Below are 26,457 nucleotides of genomic sequence, written 5' to 3' on the forward strand. Positions count from 1 at the left end.
AAGATTGTTTTCTAGTGCAAACCCCTATGGCAAATGATTTGTTTGAAGAGCAGAGAACAGCATTGCATTTCTGTAGAATCCTTCAGTGATGTGCTTTTGAATAATAGGGAAAAAACACCATTTTAACACAACCATTTTCTCCAAATGTGTAAAAGCTTCATGAACACTCAGTTTTCATTGATCGTGTGAGTTGTAACATCTTCTACTGATTGGTCAACTTCAGGTAGATCGCCAAATCGGCTCGTTCAACCGCACACACATCACAAATTCAGGCCGACAGTGCCCACATTTTTTAGACAGTTTTAAAAATTATCGGGAGGTCGTGAGCTGCTCGTAAGCCACTCTGCATCACTCGTAATTCCTCTCACATGATGCGAACCAAGACCACACGAGCACCAACGATTGGTCCGTGCCGAAAATCACACCGTTTACGCCCGCCTTCAATCAATCTAATAATAATCTCTGCTGCACTACTAGATAACAGCAGCTGACCTGGACAACTAGTTAAGAGAGCGTGTGTAATGACAGTGAGTGAACACTCGAGGTCAGCGAATCAGTGTTTTCAACTTCCTCTATCAGTCCGTGTCACTTCCTGTGTGTGCTGCACACTCGAGACATCACCATGGGCTCCACTTACCTTTCTTCTTCAAGTTGCCGTCTCTCTCGTACTTCTCGATGATCTGCGTAACTCGTTTGGAGTCGTAAAAGGGAAAGAGAATTTCGTTCAGTCGAGGGTCTCGCTGATTCTACAGGGAAAATCAAACATCTGATATTAGAGAAATCATTAATGATGAGACAAACATCTGCAGCAGCTTCAGAGTCCATGAGATTAATCATAAACTCTTCATTAATACAGTCAAAACTCTCTTAATCTCTCAAACTTATTTTCCAGTATCATTATCTCAGCTTTCTTAAAACAAGATACCTTGAGAAGTAAAACTGTAAGACAACACAACGTGTTTTCACAGAATATCTGAATATGTCTCGTTGTTTTGTTGATGTTGTTTGTTGGTTCGTTTGAACAGATTTATGCAAAACAAGTCGTATTACTGTCTCTTACACAGTTTTAATTCTCAAATGAATGTATCTTGTTTTTAAGTGTATTTAGATATTTTTCCTGGAAAATAAGACAAAAAAGATTTCTGCAGTGCATTTATTTGTCTCACTAACACACAAACGTTTTTCTAACTGAAACTAATGTTTACAATGTCATCAACATGTAAAGAGAGTTTGTTTTCAGCAAACAGTCATAATACTTGTGTGAGTAATTCTATGAGAAAAGTAAACACAACATACACAAAACAACAACACAACAACATTTGAGTGTGTAAACACATTGAGCCATATGAAGCGTAACCCGTCTGAGCCACAAACACGCCACACAACAGACAGACATCTCTGTATATGATTAAGTAATGGTGAAGAGCGACATGCAGATGGACACACACACAGCTAAAACCAGGAACACACACACACACACAGAAACACACTCACACACACACTCACACACACACAGACACACATACACACACAGATACACACACATAGACACACACACACAGACACAGACACAGACACACATACAGACACACACAGACACACACACACACACTCACACAAACACACATACACACACAGACACAGACACACACACACACACACACACACAGACACACACACACATATACATACACAGACACACACACACACACAGACACAGACACAGACACACACACACACACACACACACACAGACACACACACACACACATATACACACAGACACAGACACAGACACACACACACACACACACACATACACATACACACACAGACACAGACACAGACACAGACACAGACACAGACACATACACACACAGACACAGACACAGACACTCACACACACACACACATAAGTTAATGAATGATAAAGAGCTTACTTCATTCAGAAAGCTGACTAACTGCTCTATGGTTAAATAATCACTTTTGTCTCCGCTGCTGCAAAGAAATGCGTTAAAAGAGATCGTTACTTCAGAACAACAGAAATATTAATGATTCAGAGAGAGAGAGAGAGAGAGAGAGAGAGTTAGATTACAGGTTAATGTTAAACTGCTAAAGCGGGTCAGATTTCTTTAAATGATGCGTACTGATTTACTATAACTACCACATCCCATAAAACATTCATTAGTTTATTAGTACACTGCAAAAGATAACTTCTCTGTATGTTTTTGTCTTAAATATATGGAGATATCCTTAAAACACCACACATTTACCTGAGAAATACAAATGTCTTCAGATAATAATCTTAAATTAAGTGCACTGAGAGACTGTTTGTTTTAAGCATAAATCTGAACACATTTAGTGAAGTCTATGCTTAAAACTAAAGAAAAAAAATGGTTTGTCAATGGGGTTAGAAAAATAAACTAATTCTACAACAGTTTTAAGTAAATGTAACTTGTTTTCAGGTTTTTAGATGTTTGGAGTGGAAAACAAGACATTATGAAAATGAGTTTGCAGTATAATTCATAATGAGAAAAGAATCATTAAACACACAACTGCACGTACATCTGTTTGAAAAGCTCTTCTATGTCCGTACGCGGGCAGATTTTCTGCGTGAGCGAGTAGAATATATCAAACGTGAATGCTGAATGTTCAATTTCTTCATTCTGAAAAATAAAAGCAAAGAAATGATCAGCTTTAAACAGAAAGTCAACATAAAACCTGCTTGACTTCTGATATTTGACATAAAACATAATATTCATTGAGAATAAATGATTTTCTCCATGAGGAATTGATTGGATGGTGTAGGAGGGCTTGATGACATCAGCTAAAAAGGAAAGTCATTTCAGATTAAGGCTGAAATGATTAGTCGGCGTTATTGACAACGTCAACAATACAAAATTGTCAACAAAAATGTTTGTTGTGGAATAGTTGTTTGATGTCATTTAATGTAACATGAGATCACATTAAACTCTAATGATAACATGTGATGTATGACAGCTTCAGCTCATGTAGATCACACACTATGAGGAAATTACACACAATACCAAATGAGTAAATACAGAAGCACTCTCATTGTGGAATAAATGGAGCCGGAGCTCTTTAAAGGAAACACCCCGACGTTACATCTTTAATGCAGTTATATCAGTACATATAGTGTATCTATTTATAATGTATCATTTTATTTTAACATGATTGACAGTGATTGGATGATGCTGGACATTACTTTGAATCAGAATTAATTATGATAATTTCTGATGTAATGTCTGTAACGTCTCAAAAACATGAATAATCAACACTCCTGGAAACATAATAAACTATTTGATTTAATAAATCTGACTTTCTATAGCTTGGTATTATTTAAAATTTCACAACTTAGTCTCACTGTCCACATATGAGGACATACATTTTTAGAAAAACTACTTGTTCTAAAGAAGAATTATTTTTTTTGCATGTTTATTTGGTGCTACTAGTTACAAATCAAAAAGGGAAAAGCACACAGCAGTCACGCTCGGGTCTCAGGAGGTTAAATGATGCACATGTTGAATTGTCATTTCAGTAACAGATGAAGAAGTGAATGAAAGTCTTTGCACCTTCCCGCTGGGCAGCCCGAGCTCCTTCAGTGCCTGAAAGATTCCCTTCTCTGTTTTCCCCGAGCCAAACGTCCGTGTTATACTTAAGGAGAAGAGACGAGATTGATGTAAAACATTCCAGAATAAAACTTCCAGCCGGAGAAAACGGAACACTCACCCTCTCACAGGGATTTTCCCATTAATGTTTGTGAGGAACGACAGTCTCATCCAACTGCACACAAAGACACAGAAAACAGTAATACATACAGACAGATAATACAAAAGACATACAGTAATCATGCACAGTCAGAAGAGCAAAATAAATGACTCATCAGATCTTAAAAGCAAAGACAAAACACTTCCCATGTCTTTAGCTGATGATGTCAAAGGTTGTGCATCCAATCAAACTCCAATCAATGAAAATGGCATTTGTTGGGCATCTCATGTTATATCAATAAATGCCAATGTTTGATTTTAAGGATATTTTCATTGAGTTTTATACATAAGTAATTCTGGTACTGTGTGAAATGTCAAATCAGGATCCTGAAGCAAAACAAGTTAAGAACCGCTGGTCTAGACAAACTCTAATGATTCTTAATTATTCAGTTCTTGCACTTATTGAGCATTCTGATCCGATTACAGATTATTCACTGAACAGATGAAACAGAGAATCGATCATTACAACTTAATGATCATTACTGTAACAGTGTTTAAAGTGATCTGTCAGAGTGATTGTTTTCACCATAAACACATGAATACTTTAGTCAAATGTGTTGAAAACGAAGTCCACTGAAGTATCAAAACATTATTTAACCCTTTAAGCTCTGAAGATGTTTTTAAAGATTTCCTGTTTCAGAAGCAATACCCAAAATTAAAGGCTTACAACTTATAAAAACTTATTAAAAACACAAAAACAGATATAGATTATGAAACATTCTGAGACTCTCAGCCTAAGAAACTGCTGAAAAAACATTATATATCTCTGGGTGTAAATAAGGTGGCTCCGAAAAACTGCTTTTGTTTTTTTTCCCAATCATGTGTTGAAACGACAAAGCAATCAAAAGTTATAACATTACAAAAATAATTTATCATAGTGTCCAAAAACATCTCCAAACAAATAAAACATAATAATTGTACATAAGAACTAATTACACATGCAAACACAACAATGACTAAAGGTTTGTATAGCATGCAGACATGATTTTAGTAATGAGATTTCACAGAATGAGTTTCATTCTGTGTCATTTGAGTCATCATTGAGTCTGTGTCATGTATTTGGCGCCATCTCCTGGTGGTCATATGTAACATTGTGCTTCATGTGGATTATCTAATGATCTATACATCTGATTATCTTGTGTGTGGACTCGTTTGAAAGATAATCACCTCCTCTAAGTAATGATATGTGATATTTTATGTTCTGTTTATTTTTCATGAAGTTATAAGCAAAAACGCGGCATATAAGCAACACCAACATAATTGTTAAAGACATATACTTAACTATTACTCGCTATATTTGTGTCTGTGAGTAAAACAGATAGGCGGGTTGCATTTTACTCTTCGAGATCTTTCCAACAACATATGACACATGATTGATGAGTTTGATGTTTTTACTGATTACAATAATATGAACAGAACAAAATTATTAATAAATGATCAAAACGAAACACTTCTGATTTGTCTGCAAATTTCAAAGCACTTGTTCAGTTTTGGTCATAATGTCTACATGCATTGGAAAGTAGAGCTTCTAAACTTTCAAACGATACCTATTTTGTGTTGGTCAAGACTGGAGTTATTAATATTTTGACGATTAGTTTTTTGACTGTGGTTTTTGTGTGGATTCACTCACTGTTTCTTCAGACACGTCATTGGACAAACATTATTCGCCTTGAAGTTGTGTATCACTGATTTCAGGCCCTCCATCCATTTCTGCAAAAATAAGTCACAAAAAACAACACACTGACAGATGAGCAGCACTCAGGAGAATTCACTGAAGTTTTTTCATGAATGATTCACATGAGTGATTATTCTGCTGTTTTATAGTGTGTGTCTAAACATGAATGTGTGTGTTTATCCAGATTAATTAGTTGACTTCATTCATCAAATCATCTCAACTTCTTTCCCAACAAAAAAAATGCCAAAATGAGGCAATTTTGCAGCGTGCTGTTTGTCTCCTCTGGGCTTTAATCACAGTATTGATTAGCACCGCTGTAGAGATGTGTAATAAAAACACAACTCAAACACTCCAGCACCATATTTACACATCCGTCACATTGAGCAGGTAATCAGAGGTACTGCAGTAATGGTTACCTTGGCGGTGTCTGCGTTGTCAGTCACCATGTACATGAAACTGAGGTTGACCAGATCCGGCCCGCTGCACACGCAGATGATGCGACCATCCAGATCGGTTTCATTCTTCCCTGCAGCCTCCAGTGAACCCACGATCTTTGAATCCTGCAGAGTAAACAGACAAAATGAACTTAACATGAACATAAATAATACGTACTGATGTGCAAAATGACATGCTTTCAAAACTATTAAATGAATGTGTTTTTCACAGCATCACAGGGTCTTCACAGTGATTCAACTATCAGTAATGGAGTAATGGAGAGTGTTTTCAGTGGAGGAAAACACTGTTCTAGAGTGGACAAGAGGAGTAAATGAAGAGACATCAATGCATTTTCAAACAGAAACATATTAACGTGGACGTGACCTGAGTGGGGTCAGAAATTACCGGGGGCTCGGAGCAAAAATGCCTCTAAACGTGACAAAAGTGCCCCCATAATAAATTCCTTTTTTTTTTTTTTATTTGGAATGCCCAATTCCCAATGCACTCTAAGTCCTCGTGGTGGTGTAGTGACTCGTCTCAATCCGGGTGGCGGAGGATGAATCTCAGTTGCCTCCGCGTCTGAGACTGTCAATCGCGCATCTTATCACGTGACTTGTTGAGCGCGTTACCACGGAGACGTAGCGCGTGTGGAGGCTTCATGCTATGTGCGAGAACCACATTATAGCGACCATGAGGAGGTTACACCATGTGACTCTACCCTCCCTAGCAGCCAGGCCATTTTGGTTGCTTAGGAGACCTGGCTGGAGTCACTCAGCACGCCCTGGATTCGAACTCGCGACTCCAGGTGTGGTAGTCAGCGTCAATACTCGCAGAGATACCCAGACCCCCAGAATTCCTTTCTTTTATTTGTGACATCTGATGTATTTCTTAATATTCTCTATTCTAGGCCTAGGTACAGTATATATATTAGCTATTGTATAAGACATAATTAGTCAAACAGAGAATTTGTTGTTAAATTTGGATGAGACGATAAATCGATGTCCTGACTCTCTGTGGTCATTAAAAATCCCAGGGCACTTCTCGTAAAACAGTAGGGGTGTAACCCCGGTGTCCTGGCCAAATTCCCCCCATTGGCTCTTATCAATCATGGCCTCCTAATAATCCCCAACCATTAATTGGCTCTATAACTCTACTCTCTCTCCTCTCCACCAATAGCTGGTGTGTGTGGTGAGTGTACTGGCGCACTATGGCTGTCGTCACATCATCCATGTGGATGCTGCACACTAGTGGAGGTTGAGGAGAGTCCCCCGTTCACTGTGTAAAGCGCTTTGAGTGTAGTGTCAGAAAAAAAGGGCTATATGAATGTAAGGAATTATTATTATTGTTATTATTATTAAATTGGAGCATTTGTCATTATTTTCAATTATGATTAAAATACACATGTCCTCATAAGGTAAAAATGCCCCTAAATCCAGGGGGCAAATATCGCCTGTTTATGGAAAAGTTTATTCGACACACTTCACCTTTAAATCATGTGATTTGAAGGACAACTGCTTGTGTTTGTGTGTGATGTGTTTATAGAGAGTTAACTGTGTACATGAAACACATCCCGCTTGGCAAATATCACCAAAACCGTTACGATCTGTTGCAGCCTGTCCAAATATGACAACGCCCAACCACCACAAACACAAACACATGCTCATACGGTCACTTCCTGGTTCATTCTGGGAGTTCCTGTTGAACAGCTGACTGTATAAAGTGTAAGGTGTGGTGTGTGTGAGAGAGTTTAAACAAACACAGTTCCCTTGAACACACATGTGAAGAACTGAAGAATCAATGAAGTGAAGAATACACAGCAGAACTTCAACTGATTGACATGCTGGTCAGAATGTGTAAAACACGCTACATGCAACACTATATCCTAAACTGACTCCCACAATAAAAACAAAATCTGTCTGTAATGTTTACCAACATTTCGCACAAGATAAGTGATGTCTATACGTGTGTCTACTGCATTGACACTCCAATCACATGTCGCTGATCTATCAGGAAATGAATTAAGCTGTACAGATTAATTATGCATAAGCTTCAACAACCCGACCAGAAAACATATCCAAACAAACACAAACAACTTTACCAAACATTTAAAAACAGTTTAACATTCATCCAGAGACAGATGACCTAACCCTAACCTTCTTTTGAGTTTACACACGTGACATAAATATGCAATTTTTGCCAAATGTGACGTGACAGCTCAAAATAAAAATCATTACTGTAGTGCACCAGGATAAGACAAGGACTGGGTTTAGAACAACGAGTTTTTGTGTACTTACTCAGTAATGAACTTTTGTTAATTGTAACTAAAATAATCGTATGTAGTGCAGCCTTAAGAACATTTTCATCAAAAAATAGAAAACTATAACAAAAAATTATAGACTGCATCTGAATGTGATTCCCATCACAAAATGTTTCAGACAGTGTTTAAACATGTGCTAACAGTTTCTATGAAGCCCATATTTATAATGCATTATAAAGGCATAATACAGCATTCATAATGTATCATAATACACCTTATAATGAGTTAAAACTTCTCATAAATAACTATAACTACAGTTATAAAACATTATAAGACTTGCACCATTTATAGATATACTTTAGAGTATAATGCATTATAACACAAGCAACATCCAGTTTTAACACAGCAGAAGTTAATAAAGTTAATCATCAAAAGACTTTATGACGTGATCATATTATAAGTGCTCTTTGCCTGCTTTAAGTTACAAAAGCAAAAAGCTTCTTATAAACAGCCTTTACATAAATGTGTAACATACATTACAAGTCATACTTATACAGTGGAAGTTATTTATTAAATAAGTCTCCAAATAAGATGCACAAATATTAAAGTTGATTGAATTGAGTCCAATATAGTTTTTTTATTATTCTTAGGTGTGTTTAGACTTTCTGATATATTCGAACCTTGTATCTTTACAAGTGTTTTTCATAAATCTCATAATTTACATTGTGTGTTATTTTGTATTTTGTGCATGTGTGATGTTTATAACTTCCAGCATGACTTGTAATGTCTTATAACCACTTCAAAATATCTTATGGATGTTTATAAGAAGACTTTTGACACTTAAAGCACAACTGTTATTCAGTATATATTACAGATATATATAATACATTACAACTTCTGCTGTGTTATAACTGGATGTTGCTTGTGTTATAACGCATTATACACTAAGGTATAACTATGAATAGGTAATTATTATAATGTATTATAACTGTGGTTATAATTATTCATGAGAAGTTATAAGACATTATAAGGTGTATTATGAGACATTACTAATGCATTATAAATATGAGCTGATGACTGCATCACCAGAGACTGACCTTGATGGCAGGTGTAAACAGGTCACATGACCACACAGATCTGAACAGCCCTCATTCATAAACTCATACAATGTGTGTGAGTTTATTAAATATTGTGACAGATTTGATGATGATTTTGATACCAATAAGAGTGCAGTCCTCTCAGCTCTGTTAAACACATTTGATCATGTTTAAATCCACACAATCAACACAGCTGCTTCATAAACACATCTGAGATGCATCAGTGTAACAGATCAACTGAACACATTAAACCGCATGCTGAACATAATCCATAACACACTGCAGCCATTTACCTTCGACACGACTCCAGGACGAATGCTGTTGATCAGAGAACATTCGAGAACTTGTCCTTCCTGTCAAATAGACAAAAACACAAGACTTTGAGAGAACTGAACTGAATGTTTATCACACACTGAACTGACACACTGTATGAACAGAAGCTTTTTCCACTTATTACATTTCTGTAAGAAAATGGCAATAAATCGCATTGTGCCATCTTTAAATAATAAATATGTTGTGATATTGTGAACTTGAATGTGACAGAATGGAACATTTCTTATGAAGGTCATGACCTTTTATCCGCATTTCAGCAGTCTACATTATGACTTTGCTATAGAGTGCAAAAAAAAAAACATGCTGTAAATTTAAAGTTTAATTAAAATAAATGTTTTTTTTTTAATCTCGGTATATATGAAAATGAATATAAAAAAAAAATTATAATTAAAAAATTACTTAAATATACTATTTATGCATACTTTATTTTAATTTAGATTATAATTCATACATATAAATATCATGTAATTTTGTCTGAATATATAGCAGATTTGTGTGTGTTGTGGACATTAATGTTGCTTCTTCCATGGAATAAATTTGGTGACATATTGTTGTGAAAAACACGTAAATGTACATGTAAATGTACTGACACTGATTTGTATCTGATCCGAGGTCAGTCAGTATGAAGAAAACTATCCGCACCTTTCCGTCACTTTTCCATGTGAGAAAGAAGCCGAACTCGTCCACTTTGAAATGGCAGCTGGGTTCAAACACGAACGGATCCTGAAAACACAAACATACAATGAAAGACATTATTTTACATGTCATTTGAACAATATCTAATTGAATTTTCTGAATTTTGCAGTTCATTTATTTTTCTTGATGTTCATTTTCTTGACATTATGATGCATTTACTTTGAGTTATTAAATGTTTATGTTTGAAATAAAATATTGGTATAAAAATGTTTATTCTGTGTCTTCTCTTTGTAACACCATGATCAGGTTTGACTGCAAACATAATGACATTAACTGTAAAAACTGACACTTCAAATCAATTTAAAATGTTAAACTTTGACAAATAATAGTTTGATAATGTTTAAATATATATCAAATGCATATCTTGTGATAAAATATAAAATTAGTTTACAATAAGTCATCAGACTAAATAAATCATATCAGCATCATAAAGAAATGTATAATTTTATTGTTCTTACTTCAGGGAAGAAGAAATGGTATCATTATTATCATCATAAAAAAAAGACCACAAATACCAAAGGGAGGTGCCATTTTTCAATAACATAGGTGGGACATATATATATATATACACACAGTTGAAGTCAGAAGTTTACATACACTTTAGCCAAATACATTTAAACTGTTTTTCACAATTCCTGACATTTAATGGTAGAAAACATTCCCAGTCTTAGGTCAGTTAGGATCACTACTTTATTTTAAGAATGTGAAATGTCAGAATAATAGTAGAGAGAATGATTTATTTCAGCTTTTATTTCTTTCGTCACATTCCCAGTGGGTCAGAAGTTTACATACACTTTGTTAGTATTTGGGAGCATTGCCTTTAAATTGTTTAACTTGAGTCAAACGTTTTGGGTATCCTTCCACAAGCTTCTCACAATAAGTTGCTGGAATTTTGTCCCATTCCTCCAGACAGAACTGGTGTAACTGAGTCAGGATTGTAGGCCTCCTTGCTCACACACGCTTTTTCAGTTCTGCCCACAAATGTTCTATCAGATTGAGGTCAGGGCTTTGTGATGGCCACTCCAATACCTTGACTTTGTTGTCCTTAAATCATTTTGCCACAACTTTGGAGGTATGCTTGGGGTCACTGTCCATTTGGAAGACCCATTTGCGACCGAGCTTTAACTTCCTGGCTGATGTCTTGAGATGTTGCTTCAATATATCCACATAATTTTCCTTCCTCATGATGCCATCTATTTTGTGAAGTGCACCAGTCCCTCCTGCAGCAAAGCACCCCCACAACATGATGCTGCCACCCCCATGATTCACAGTTGGGATGGTGTTCTTCGGCTTGCAAGCCTCACCCTTTTTCCTCCAAACATAACGATGGTCATTATGGCCAAACAGTTCAATTTTTGTTTCATCAGACCAGAGAACATTTCTCTAAAAGTAAGATCTTTGTCCCCATGTGCACTTGCAAACTGTAGTCTGGCTTTTTTATGGTGGTTTTGGAGCAGTGGCTTCTTCCTTGCTGAGCAGCCTTTCAGGTTATGTTGATATAGGACTCGTTTTACTGTGGATATAGATACTTGTCTACCTGTTTCCTCCAGCATCTTCACAAGGTCCTTTGCTGTTGTTCTGGGATTGATTTGCACTTTTCACACCAAACTACGTTCATCTCTAGGAGACAGAATGCGTCTCCTTCCTGAGCAGTATGATGGCTGTGTGGTCCCATGGTGTTTATACTTGTGTACTATTGTTTGTACAGATGAACGTGGTACCCTCAGGTGTTTGGAAATTACTCCCAAGGATGAACCAGACTTGTGGAGGTCCACAATTATTTTTCTGAAGTCTTGGCTGATTTCTTTTGATTTTCCCATGATGTCAAGCAAAGAGGCACTGAGTTTGAAGGTAGGCCTTAAAATACATCCACAGGTACACCTCCAATTCAGTACACCTCCTATCAGAAGATAATTGGCTAATTGTCTAAAGGCTTGACATCATTTTCTGAAATTTTCCAAGCTGCTTAAAGGCACAGTTAACTTAGTGTATGTAAACTTCTGACCCACTGGAATTGTGATATAGTCAATTAAAAGTGAAACAATCTGTCTGTAAATAATTGTTGGAGAAATTACTCGTGTCATGCACAAAGTAGATGTCCTAAATGACTTGCCAAAACTATAGTTTGCTAATATGAAATCTGTGGAGTGGTTAAAAATGTACTTTTAATGACTTCAACTTCTGACTTCAACTGTATATATATATATGTGTGTGTGTGTGTGTGTGTGTGTGTGTGTGTGTGTATGTGTGTGTGTGATTGGTCACTTTACATTGAAGGATCTAAAGATCTAATTTGGGTTTTAAATGCAACCTAAATGTGTCGAGCTTCAAGAGAGCAAACTTACATCTGATTTGTACTTCAGCTGTTTCTTTAATTCTTTCATATTACTTATATATTACATTTTACTCATTAATTTACTGTTCGTCATTATTATTTCTGTTTAATCTTATGTTGTGTGCTGTATTGTCTTCAAAAGTTAGATATAAAGAGCTGTCTCCATTTCAAGGTCTTAACGTCACAGGATGATGTTGTGAAGCAGTAATTTGTCTTTGCTTTGTATAACAAAACATTTGTTGAACTTGTGATGGTCAGATGAAGTCAGACAGACACAACTGAGATTATTCAATAAACTCTGCTTGTTTTTACTATGCCTTCTGTTATATCCCTCTCTTGTGCTGATAGAAGAGTGAGTTAACAGAAGAAGCTGCTGATGTTGACTGTTTTTGATATCAGACACAACTCTGATATTCAGATATGTTCTGACGGAGAGAGAGGTCTTGTGGGAGACTGAATCACTTTATGCTTCTATCCCTGTGAGAGCTGTAACGTAAGGTTAATCTATCATAGTGAACATAACTCCTCGCGTCTGCCCTCAAGGGTACCAACTACCACCCAAACTACCTGACCCGGGAGCTGAACTGCACTGTTGCCATGGTGACCTGCATTACTGTATCTATTTGCAGACGGTGACAGTGTGACCCGTTCTAGTAAAGACTAACTGTGGTGACATCATCACACGGATGCGCTGCTGCAGATCTGAGAACGGCCGTCTAAAAATATAATTAGAAACAGAAATAGAAAAAATAGAATCGCATTCAAATAGATTTAAACATAGTCGGAGTTTCACCTAAAGAAATATAAAACACTCAAGAGTTTTAAGTCCAGCAGCACTATTACTATTACTCAACAAACATCTAACACAGGTATTAAACCTCAGTATTAAACTACATATGATTTAATCAAAATAGTACACAGTATCATATACTGCATAGTTTTCCACACTATATACTGCATTCTACATTCTTTAAAAAATAATAGGTAGTTTGTGTTGTTAGAAATGTGAAAGTGTTTGTGTGAGTGTGTTTGTGTGTGTGTGTGTGAGTGTATGTGTGTTCGTGTTTGTGTGAGTGTGTGTGTATGTGTGTGAGTGTGTTTGTATATGTGTGTGTGTGTGTGTGTGTGTGTGTATGTATGTGTGTGAGTGTGTGCGTGTGTGAGTGTTTGTGTGAGTGTGTTTGTGTACGTGTATGTGTGTGTGAGTGTGTGTGTGTGAGTGTGTGTGTGTGTATGTATGTGTGTGAGTGTGTGCATGTGAGTGTTTGTGTGAGTGTGTTTGTATGTATGTGAGTGTGTGTATGTGTGAGTGTTTGTGTGAGTGTGTTTGTGTACGTGTGTGTGTGAGTGTGTGCATGTGTAAGTGTTTGTGTGAGTGTGTTTGTGTGTGTGTGTGTGTATGTATGTGTGCGTGTTTGTGTGTGTGTGCGTGTATGTGAAAACACCTGCAGAGAGTGACACTGAACGTCCTTCAACCGAGTGAAGATGACCGCCGGCTGCACACTTTCACCGTCTGTTTCTCTGTGTGAAGCGGTTGAACCGTCACTACACTTCCTGCTTATGTACATCCTGTGATCTAATTACTGTCATCCTGCAGCGAGACTCAATTAATGGCACCGTTCTCAGGCTCATTTTGCAAGTATCATCAGTTATTCTGATGTTTACAATGGTGTGATTTTACTGTCAAGTGAATTCATCTGTTCTCTGTGTATTGCGAGTCATTGGTCTACTTCTCATATCACTGTGTGATCTCTACCAGTAAAATAATAAAATAATTTAAACTGAAATCAATATTTCATGTCTATTTATTTATTTATTTAGTAGCCATATAATAAGCATGATAATGTACAGTCAGATGGTTATTATGGAAAAAGAAATTATATTAAAGAAATAAATGGGTTTATTTTGTGATAACAGTCTGACTGATCATTATCTCTTATATCACACAGTGTCAATCAATGATTTAGAGCTTCTTCAGACTGATATTTATAACCATATTCACACTTGAACTAAAACAGTGTTCACAGGGAAATAACCTCGTGTGAAACTCATAGCGTATTTTAAACAGTTAAACAGCCCAAAACAAAGATGAATATAAATTTGCAACCATTTAGATGCATAAATATAATGCCATCAATACTGATTCTGCTGCTATGACAGATAATAATAAGTAGAATAATTATCTGTATTTATAAATAGTTTTTCCACTGTAGACGGGTTAACCAGAACTTGACAAATCCACTATTAAAACTATACTTAAAACCAGAAGACATCAGCAGTGGTTTCATCATCATCATCATCATCATCATCAGTGACTCGACAAGAAACGTTCACTGTGTAATCCAGAGGAGAGCTCAAGAACAGACTGGAATCTGTTTATCTGGTGTGTGTGTGTGTGTGTATGTGAGTGTGTGTGTGCGTGCGTGCGTGTGTCTTTGACTGTGTGTGTGTGTCTGATGTGTGTGTGTATGTGATTGAGTTACACAGAAAAAGGAACGGGTCTCCTCTCAGACTCCACTTACGACTGAACGAGAAGTTTATTGATCATTTTATTGTTCCGACATTTAGATGATTTACACAGGAATAAAAATATGACAATGTCTGACACTAAACATACAATCACATGAGAGATTGGAAACATTTGAAGCTACGCTCGTCATTACCAGAGAGAGAAAAAAAGAAACCAGCGATCAGATTTAAAGATGTAAATGTGTCTCGCAGATGCTGTTTGGAATAGAATAGTAGTGTCAAGTGTAGTGATTAATGACTGTTCCAGTTGTTTGTGATCACTGGAGGAGGGTTTTTAAATGTAGGCCCCGTTTACAGCTGGTATTAAGATGTGTTTTGGGCGATCCGTTTGAAACAGGATGACATTAAAGATATTGTCCACATCGAACACATTCAGAGGTGATAGAAAACGCATGTAAGCACATTGGGCTCGTAGTGTAAACACTCATCCGTTCAAACAGCAGCAAAGCTCCACCTACTCACTTGTCAATCAACCGCTGCGCTAAAACAAGAGTTTTAAACTTTGCTGATTACATATGAGTTTAAAAGAAAATAAGCATCTGATTGGAGAAATGCATGAGAGCTTGACAGAACGTCTTCAGTGTGTGTGATATGAACATGCAGTGACAGATGAGAAGCACACACATCTGAAGCTCAGATAATAATAACAACTTACAATACTGCACTAAACATCAGATGTGCACTTACATTATATTTCAAGTACAATTAAGAGAAACTGTGCACAGATTTTTACTGCTTTCTTTTTCTTCTTTTACTTTTTTGTACTTTATTATACACTGATGTAGTGATTGATGTACTGTATGTCGTCATGAAATCAGAGACTCTCCCTTCAAAATCCCACACAGGTGGTCAAAAGAAATACATATTACGAGAAGGTGTAAACGCTGACTTAAACAAGAATACACACAGTTTGCACACTATACATACTATATACAGGTTTCTATTGAGTACACAGCCAGAATCACACACACACACACACACACACACACACACACACAAACACACACACAGAGGTCTGCTGTTGGTCATGTGTATGACATCATCATGAGTGATGTCAGCAGTGTGTGATGTGTTACCTCATCGAATCGGTCAAACACAGCTCCCTCTTGCAGGAACTCCGGCACATGTTTTTGCCAGTTAAACTTGTATGATTTAGTCATGATGACTGCGTACACACCTGCAACACACACACACTGATATTAATATCACAACATCTGATGTGGTCACATACAAACGGAATTAACAGAGCATCATAAAGCACATGTCAAGAAAGATAAAGACTCATGTTGCAGAATGTTGAATAATGTAAAATAAGATATTTCAGCACACTTCTCAGTAAAATGTGCTCATAAAGTGGCACAAATTGAATGAATATTATTCTTACGAGTTCTGGAATGAAGTGTGACGTTATAAAATATTTGTATCTGACATTTGTCTTTAAAGAAATTGTTAAATTATGCATTAATGTGACTAAAAACTGTGAGACAGTTCATGGTTTTATTAAAGATCAGTAACGGATCGGGGTAAGGTGTAGGTGACATTTAATAAATGGTTTATAACACAACACTGCTGTGACAACAGACACTAAATAAACACATGGCAACATGTCAGCTCAAAGACTTCAGAACATTAAAACGTCTTTGAACAGCAGCAGACAGATGTGACCTTTACGGTTTATAGCCGACAGCATGTTCAGAACACCGCTGGGAAACACGGATCAGCTTCCTGTTGATCTGGGAACCACAGTGATCCATCGAGACACCAAGCATTTCAAATAAAGCACTGATTTACAAATGAGCTGATAAATATTCAACCAGAGAGCATTAATATTCAAGAGATGTGACTAATATTCAAAAGAACACTAAATATCTAGGAATATAACTCCTGATTTCAAATAGTTTAAAGCAACAGTTCAGCATGAACATGAACATTCTGTCATCATGTACTCACTCTCAAGTTGTTCTATATGAAAATCTCTGGATGATTGGAATTATTACAAATGTAGAGAAACTTATAATATTGGGTGTAAGTCCCATCCTACGGTTCAGCGCTCAGATACTTGCTTGAACCATCAGAACCTGCCAGAGGCGATGACAGCAGGGTAGCGGAGCTTACCCCAAAAGGAATAATGACCTTATTTAACCTAGGCCCCCAAAAGAAAATATTAAACTAAACAATTAGACTCAGGACAACACCCAGGTCTTCAGAAGATGAGGGACAAATCTTAGAGGAAATATCAATGAATGATGCAAACATAAGCCTGTATATGACTGTACGACATGCTAATATTGTGCCAGACCCTGCAGAAGGGTAGGCAAGCTTATTAGAATTGTAGACCCCCTGCGAATGGGTGTGCCTTGTTGTGCAATATCTTTGCAGAGGGGTAAACAATGCTTGTCACTGAACCCTTGCGAAAAGGCAGGCATAGTTGTGCAGTACCCCTGCAAAAGAACAAAACAAAGTTTTGCCTTTGAGCCCTTGACAAGAGCGACATCTTCTGTGAAATACTCCTGCAAAAGGATAAACACTGTTTGCATTTGAGCCCCACGATAGGGCCAATGTGGTTTGTGCAATTTCCCTGCAGGGGGACAAAAGAAGTTTGTGTTTGAGCCCTGATAAGGGCGACGTTGTTTGTGCAATACCTTTTCAAAAGAATAACACATTTTGCGTTTGAACAACATTTTGCGTTTGAGCCCTATGATGGGGGCGAGCATTGTTTGTGCAAAACCTCTGCAAAGATAAACAAATCTTTGCCATGTGAAGGAAATGAATGCTTTCTTTATAAACTGCATTTGTGGTGTTGTGGGACGCTTAGAGCGTGGCCCAAAAAACATGCCGCAGTTGCGGCACCTAGACAACACATTTGCGCTGCCTAAGAGATGTACTGAGCCGAAGCAGATAACACATCACAGTTGCGGTGTTGTGGGATGCTTAGTTGCATGGAAAGAAAGACAAGCCACAGTTGCAGCACCTGAACAGCATATTTGCGCTGCTCAGGAGATAAATTGAGCCACTAGCAGGAGCACCGCGATTGCGGTGTCACAAACACAGCCCGAGGAGAGAATAGAGCAGTGAGCGCCTGGAAGTATGAATGTGTTGAAGGACAGGGAGACTTGAAGTTGCAAAGTCAGGGCTCCTTTTGGCTGCAGAGAGCATGGACACCAATTGTTAAAGGAGTTTAGGATTTAAAAATTCCTAAATGGCTATATAACTATTTGAAATCAGGTGACTGAAGGGTAAAGGTCGGAACTGCGAATAGGAGTGGTGGTGTAGTGGACTAAAGCACTGAACTGGTAAGCAAAAAGTTGTTGGTTCAATTCCCACAGCCACCACCACTGTGTCCTTGAGCAAGGCACTTAACTCCAGGTTGCTCTGGGGGGATTGTCCCTGTAATAAGGGCACTGTAAGTCGCTTTGGATAAAAGCGTCTGCTAAATGTAAACATAACATATCAAAAGGGAAAATATGTAAATGCGAATAATGATGTAATGTTTGATGCAGAAACTTTGATGAAGCCCATGCCAAACCAACAACATGTATGATGGTCCATTATGTGTGAAGCTTCAGTCGACTGAATATTTGGCAAATAAGTGCTAATCCAGCACTGTTGTTTTCCCCGTAATGTAATACAAACACCTTACTTACCTCCAACTAAATGTTACTGCATCGGCATGAGCACATATACAGTGTAAGGGGCAAAATAACCAAATTGCATAGATAACTTAAAATAAATGTAATGTTGTTAAACTAATGTAGAGAACTTTAATGGGAAGCGTATGTTTTGACAACAGATGCAGAAAATGAACTGTATGCAGAAACTTGAGTGATGAAGCATGGAATTTCAAACATTTTGATCAAGCCCCATTGTTTAGAAAGCTTCATAGTCCTATCACTAATAAAATAATTAATAGTTTACAGTAACCCATGATAGTAAAATCTCTACAGTGTAATGATGCCAAAAATACTCTAATAAAATTAAACATGTAACATAACTGTGATATAAGAGTTTGCACCCTCGGTTTGATATGATTATTTGTATGAGAGCAGCGAAATGCATTGTGCTGTAAATTAAATACTGAGTGTGTCAGTGGGCACGCAGAACAGATGATACTTCCACTTTAAGGAGAATGTGGATATAGACATATTAAGTCAAGAAAACACTTCGAGATTTAATGTGCGATAGGAGAGATCAGCAGACGTGATAAGCATCATCTGAACTTATGGATATAATCAGACCCCGTACAATGAGTGCATGCATGATGACATGCATGAATAATCCATCTTGATTCCCTGATAGGGGTACACTATGGCATCCAAACACAGTAAACAGATGAACATTTGTGAACTTGAACTCAAGATGAAAACGGTGAGAACCGAGACTCTTGTAAAATGAAATTTTGCCGCTTGAAAAGCAATATTGATGCAGTAAAGGGATACGAAGAACAGATAACTGAGAACAACATTGATAGCAGAAAGCCTGAAACCCCATCAACCTCCAGCTATTTGCATTGACAAATGTTCCCCCAAAAGAAGAATAGACTGAGATCTTAGCGTATTTTCCTGATGGACACCAAGCTGTGCTGAGGAGTACAAACATCACAGTGAGTAATAATCCAACATGAAGCAACTGTTGCTTGGAAAAGCGAGGCATAGCGTGTGCCATTGTGTGTTTCACTAACATGCGCGTGACTGAAAACAACGTAAGTATGTGAACAACAGAGACAGGTGTGAAGGCTTATAAAGTGGAGGCTGTATTGTGATTGGATGAGATGCCTAGTTACATGACCACTTACGCTTCCATTTCAAAACCAGTTTGACTTTCTTTTGTGGAAAACAAAAAGATTTTCAGTGAATAACATCTTCAGTCTGTTCGTCACACAAAGCTCTCGTATGACTTCGGAAGAGCACAAGTCATATGGAAGACTGGTATGATGCTTCTATTGTGCTTTTTGGAGCTTGACAAAAATACAAACTGCTGTTAAATGGAAAGGAGCAGCGTGAACATTCTGCTAAACATCTCCTTTTGTGTTCCACAGAAGGAAGAAAGTCATATGGGTTTGAAACGACATGAGGCGAGTAAATAAATATGAGATTTTTCATGTTTGGTTGAACTGGTCCTTCATATCATTACTATAATTATAAATGACTTGATTGAATGGTTCATTAGAGGAAGAGTGCCACGCGTCTGAACATGTGCGTCTGTGGATGAGATAATTATACGGCCCTGCAGCACAATCCCACGACACCCTGCGCTTAAAACCACAGCAGTGAGAGGAACTCCCAGCAGCCCCTGCTTCATCATTGCACTGAAATAATGAGTGACACACTGCACAATGGACACACAAGGACACGTTTAACTGAAGACACAGCGCAGGTGATGCAGTTTTTCTTGCACATCACGTGTCAATGCAGGTCATGAAAAGGTCATTGATGTTGGTTTGGGATCCTCTAAAACTCACACACTAGATGTTATAAACCACACATGAAAATAAACTAATAAGACCAGGAGAAACATCTGACTTCAGAATATTCAGAGAGAATCAAGTTCTCATTGATGATCATGTGACCACACGGACAGAAGCTTCCGGCATAAGAGAAACTGAAGAAGTCAATCAAACATATCTCAGCTCACGTTGCTTCAAACTTAATTTAAGATATTAATATACTGTATATAGATACAGTATAGTCACAGTGCAACATTTCCTTAATCAGTTTTTCTGTCTTGTTTCCCAGTAAAAATATCTAAACATCCTTAAAACAAGATACATTTATATGAGAAGCAAAATAGTATAAGATATTAAGACTTGTTTTCAGAGAACATACGTTTAATTAATTTTATTTTAATCCTTTGACAAATTGATTGGGTCAGACTGGACTGCTATTGACCGTAGACCAGAACTGTGTGTGTGTGTGAGAGGACATGATTTAGGTTATACGCTAGTAGTTACGAGGATATTATGCTATAAATGTGGTTTATGAGGACATTTTTAGTGTCCCAGTAATTCATACTAAACAATGTTTTTCTGAAAATGTAAAAATGCCACAAGGTTTCAGTGATGCTTAGGTTTAGGGGTAGGGTTAGGATATAGAATAGTACATTTGTACAGGGTAAAAATCATTAGGTCTATGGAGAGTCATCGTAAACCACCAATACCAACGTGTGTGTGTGTGTGTACACTGTTAACTGCACATGACTACTGCAAATAAAACACACCTTGAGCATGTTTGACACTCAAGTTAAACACACACACACACACCACATAATATCACATCGATAATATCTGATGCAATTTTTGTCAGCTAGATATTTTTACTGGATAACAAGACAAAAATACTGATTTTTTTTTTTTTTTAAATGACACTGTACATATTATTGTAATCAGTAAAAACATCAAACTCATCAAACATGTGTCATATGTTGTTGGAAAGCTCTCAAAGAGTAGAATACAACCAGTCTATTTGTTTCACTCACAGACACAAATATAGCGAGTAATAGTTAAGTATATGTCTTTAACAATTATGTTGGTGTTGCTTATATGACACGTTTTAACTTATAACATCATGAAAAATAAACAGAACATAAAATATCACATATCATTACTTAGAGGAGGTGATCATCTTTCAAATGAGTCCACACACAAGATAATCAGATGTATAGATCATTAGATAATCCACATGAAGCACAATGTTACATATGACCACCAGGAGATGGCGCCAAATACATGACACAGACTCAATGATGACTCAAATGACACTCAGAGTGAAACTCATTCTGTGAAATCTCATTACTAAAATCATGTCTGCATGCTATACAAACCTTTAGTCATTGTTGTGTTTGCATGTGTAATTAGTTCTTATGTACAATTATTATGTTTTATTTGTTTGGAGACGTTTTTGGACACTATGATAAATTATTTTGTAATGTTATAACTTTTGATTGCTTTGTCGTATCAACACAAACATTTTCTCAGATACAGTTGACATGATTGGACACAAAACAAAAGCAGTTTTTCAGAGCCACCTTATTTACACCCAGAGCAATATAATGTCAAATCAGAAAAATAAGGAAACAAGTAAATTTTTGGCTCATTTTATTTTTTATTTTTTCAGCAGTTTCTTAGAGTCTCAGAATGTATCTTAATCTGTATCATTAATTTTTTTCAACGTTTTCTTTCCAATAATACCAAACACTTGACCCTCCTTGTTTTTTGTTGAGTTATAAGTCTTTAATTTTGGGTATGCCACTGAAACAGGAAATCTTTAAAAACATCTTCAGAGCTTAATGTGTTGAAGCAACAGGCTACACATCGTTTTTTCAGCATTCATTTGCATAAAGCATCCTCAACTTTCTGACGTCTCGATCTGCTGTCAAACCCACAATCCCCTAAGAGTCTGTCACTCATGTACGGATCGATCGATCTCTGCTGTAACTAGTATCTCAAGAAGAGCAGTCGCTTCAGTCAGATTCTTCAGAAACTCCACTGAGTCGCATTAAACCATCAAAACAGATTTATAAACTCATTTCAGACTCACTCACTGGAATATCTTTGAGCAGATGGGATCTTCTCTAGTTATCTTTAAAAACATTTTGACAAGCAGGAATTAATTTCCTTGTACAGTCAAACTACATGTGGAAAACAAAGGAATGAAGGACAGTGAAAAACTATCTATAGATCAGAAAAAGAAAAAACATTTGCAGTCTGAATGTATTTCTTAATAATAATAAATAAATAATAATATTGATAAAAATATGCTGTCAAGTAAGAATGACTCCTAATATTCTTGGACTAAAATTGTATAAATGTACAGCTGGTGTCTGGAGTTACATTACGGAGATATTTATTTATTTCACAAAGAAAAGTTTTTAATGAAAATTGTCTATTTTTTTTTCTGGCCACATAAAAATACATAGCTAAACTAGCTATTTTTTATTTTTTTTATCATTTAGCAGGGGGCTCGAGACTTGGACTATTGTCACCTTGACACAGCATCTTAAAACACGACGCTTGTGGTGGACATAAAAAAACACAACAGCGTGAGATTCGAGTCAACAGTTATAGACGTCCGTCTGAATGTGTACGGCTGTAGCAGCAGCGCTTTACAGGGGATACATATAAAGATGCAACTTTTCCAAAACGCTTTTACTGTGAAAACTAACAGCTGAAGTACACATAACACACTGTCAACACGCCTGCAGAAGAAATCCTTTTTGTTGAACCTGTTTTGAGCTTCAGTTAAAGTAAACACCTGCGGCACCTGCGATCAGAATTCACTGGAAACAGAACAACAATAACACGGTTTCTCCCTTTAATTATGACATCATGGAATAAAATATTGACTTGTGACATTTACAACACATATTATAATGATGTTATAAAATCTTCAAGTATAATAGTCTAATGAGGCGTAATGAAAGCAGAACGAGATGTTTATTTGCAGAATTCAAACAGCAGATTAACAGGGCAAAAGATCACCAGCCCGTCTGACCTGCTCTTAACCACTGCAGCTTCTGCCCAAACATAGTCAAAACTCACAGAGAGAGAGAGAGAGAGAGACCGTCAGCCCAATAATCACCCCAAATGGTACAAAAGCAGCCCAGCAATTAAGACGTCCGTGTGTGGCAGATGAAGTGTGATTGTTTCTTCAACAGTCGGCACTTTCAATGAAAACAACAGTTTATTTAAACGACTCGTTCAGACACAATAAAACTCAGTCATTATTTACTCGCCCTTATTTCAAACCAGTATGCTGTGATTGTTTATGTGGAACTCAAAAGGAGAAATTTCATGCTCCAATTTTTAATACAAGAGGGGAAAATAACACTGTTAAATAAAAGTACCATTAAAGTGTCCATATGTCCTGAATCACTCAGATGAGTGCACAAATCAGTCCTTGAACCATTTAAGCTCGGACAGGCCCGCAGGAAGAAAAAAATTATCATCAAAATATTAATAACTACAGTCTTGACCAACACAAAATAGGTATCGTTTGAAAGTTTAGAAGCTCTACTTTCCAATGCATGTAGACATTATGACCAAAACTGAACAAGTGCTTTGAAATTTAAAGACAAATCAGAAGTGTTACATTTTGATCATTTATTAATAATTTTGCACTGTACATATTATTGTAATCAGTAAAAACATCAAACTGATCAATCATGTGTCATATGTTGTTGGAAAGCTCTCAAAGAGTAGAATACAAACAGTCTATTTGTTTTACTCACAGACACAAATATAGCGAGTAATAGCTAAGTATATGTCTTTAACAATTATGATTGTGTTGTTTATATGCCGCGTTTTCACTTATAACTTCACAAAACATAAACGGAACATAAAATATCACATATCGTTATTTAGAGGAGGTGATTATCTTTCAAACGAGTCTAAATTATAACTAAATTGTTCTCAGATACAGTTGACATGATTGGAAACAAAACAAAAGCAGTTTTTCAGAGCCTCCTTATTTACACCCAGAGATATATAATGTCAAATAAGAAAAACAAGAAAAAAAGGACATTTTTGGCAATTTATTTTTAGATTTTTCATCAGTTTCTTAGGCTGAGAGTCTCAGAATGTATCATAATCTATAACATTAAAAAATGCAAAAAGTTGACCCACTTTTTTTATTTTTTATAAGCCTTTAATTTTGGGTGTGCCACTGAAACAGGAAATCTTTAAAAACACCTTCAGAGCTCTTAAAGAGTTAAGCCAATTCTTTTCAATGAACTGATTGACGCGGTTCATGAATCGGATTGATTCAGTTCTTGAGTTCAAGTTAGTGACTCAATGATCCGGTCACAGCGGTTAACAGCTCAAGGGATGGAAAGATTATCAGTGAATAACATCTTAAATTTTAGTCTGCTCCTCGCACAAAGCTATCATATGACTTCAGAAGACTTATAGAGCATGATTCATATGAATGACTGTTATGATACTTTTATAGTGTTTTTTGTTATGTTGTTGTTGTTGATGTTATTTTCAGAGTTTACAGCTCCTGGTCACTGTTTGCTTTTACTGAATTGAAAACAGCAGCATGAACATTCTACTAAACATCTCCATTTGTGTTCCACAGAAAAAAGGAAAAAGAAAGTCTTAAAGGGTTGGAACGACATGAGTATGAGTACATAAATAATTTATACTTTTGGGTGAATTCTTTAATATTTAATGAAGGTGATTAAATGAAGAGTTTATATTAGACAAAAGTTGAAATGTGTTTGTTTTAATGAGAAATAAAGGCGTATGATTGTGTGGTCCAGTGGCTCTGCAGCTTCATCATTATCACACAGAGATGCTGTGGTGACTAATAATAACATCTGTGAGCCACTACAGGTCGATCACATTACTGCACTCACATCTGGATTCAGTATGAGAGAGAGAGAGAGACGGTCGAGCGGAAAACTCCACAATTCCCCTGTATTATCTCTACCCAAATATGTACCTAACATGAACACCAAATGAGAGTTTGTGTGCTCTGAAGTTCACAGATAAGGCAAGAGAGAGAAAGAGTGAATATTTTCCAGACACACAGAAATAGAACGCTGCCTTTTACAGAAGAACACAGGATTATGGGTAAATGACTCTCAGAACATGATCTGCACTTATATGGAACCATTATTACACGTCCATCTGAATTACTGCTTAAATAAAGATTAGATAAAACACACAGTCATCAGATATATCGGTCCGTCTGTCACTTTTTATTTGAATAACTTTAGACGAGTTTCATCTGTCTGTTTTGTGTGTCGATGAGAGTGTTAACACAGAGATGTTTTAATAGTGTCTCTCATTTAAACTTCAGCAGAAAAACACAGATAGAGTCGGTGAGTTTGACTCATTTCAAATGTTTAAAGTATTCATTTTTGCTTTATGCAATTAACACATTTCCCAGTTTTCACATTAGATTCTGGTATTTTATTAATCTCAGAGTGAGTTATGAACACTATAGAGATGAATCTTTGCAATGTGTCGGGACATTACACTAACGTTCACACCACACACACACACACACACACACACACACACACACACAACAGTGTGTCGGTGATCAACTGATGGACAAAAGACCTCTTAACCATCTTTTTTTGAAGCATCAGCATTTCCTCAACACCGCATTCCGCTTCCATCGTACCGGAGAATTGGGATGAAGTATCATTACGTGAACAGTGTCTGCGCTAAAAGCAAACAAGACGTTCTCTGCAAGCACTTTTCATGTAGCGTTCAAAGTGCCGTCAATCATGTGAATGCGGCTTCACGATTTCTGTAGGAAAGTGGATAGCAACGATTAATTTTTTGGAGGATGAGTGTTTAAGAGATT

The 26,457-nt window shown here is 36.7% G+C and overlaps 1 protein-coding gene across 6 annotated transcripts in view; it reads right to left on the reverse strand.

The window, feature by feature from the left end:
- Nucleotides 1-26,457, reverse strand: part of LOC127409602 (1-phosphatidylinositol 4,5-bisphosphate phosphodiesterase beta-4-like) — a 109,736-nt gene that overhangs the window by 62,852 nt on the left and 20,427 nt on the right. For 5 of the 6 annotated variants that reach the window (XM_051644278.1, XM_051644273.1, XM_051644276.1 and 2 more), the window contains 10 exons: nucleotides 16,222-16,322; nucleotides 10,228-10,308; nucleotides 9,546-9,605; nucleotides 5,880-6,023; nucleotides 5,419-5,498; nucleotides 3,751-3,804; nucleotides 3,594-3,675; nucleotides 2,566-2,666; nucleotides 1,941-1,998; nucleotides 638-746 (listed from right to left, as the gene is read on the reverse strand). In XM_051644278.1, the coding sequence (XP_051500238.1) occupies nucleotides 638-746; nucleotides 1,941-1,998; nucleotides 2,566-2,666; nucleotides 3,594-3,675; nucleotides 3,751-3,804; nucleotides 5,419-5,498; nucleotides 5,880-6,023; nucleotides 9,546-9,605; nucleotides 10,228-10,308; nucleotides 16,222-16,305 (853 nt within the window). In that variant the 5' untranslated portion in view covers nucleotides 16,306-16,322. The remainder of the gene's footprint in view (nucleotides 1-637; nucleotides 747-1,940; nucleotides 1,999-2,565; nucleotides 2,667-3,593; nucleotides 3,676-3,750; nucleotides 3,805-5,418; nucleotides 5,499-5,879; nucleotides 6,024-9,545; nucleotides 9,606-10,227; nucleotides 10,309-16,221; nucleotides 16,323-26,457) is intronic. The other variant, XM_051644277.1, reaches the window with a different exon arrangement.

Source organism: Myxocyprinus asiaticus, chromosome 19, assembly GCF_019703515.2.
Source record: "Myxocyprinus asiaticus isolate MX2 ecotype Aquarium Trade chromosome 19, UBuf_Myxa_2, whole genome shotgun sequence".
In the NCBI taxonomy this organism is placed as follows: Eukaryota; Metazoa; Chordata; class Actinopteri; order Cypriniformes; family Catostomidae; genus Myxocyprinus; species Myxocyprinus asiaticus.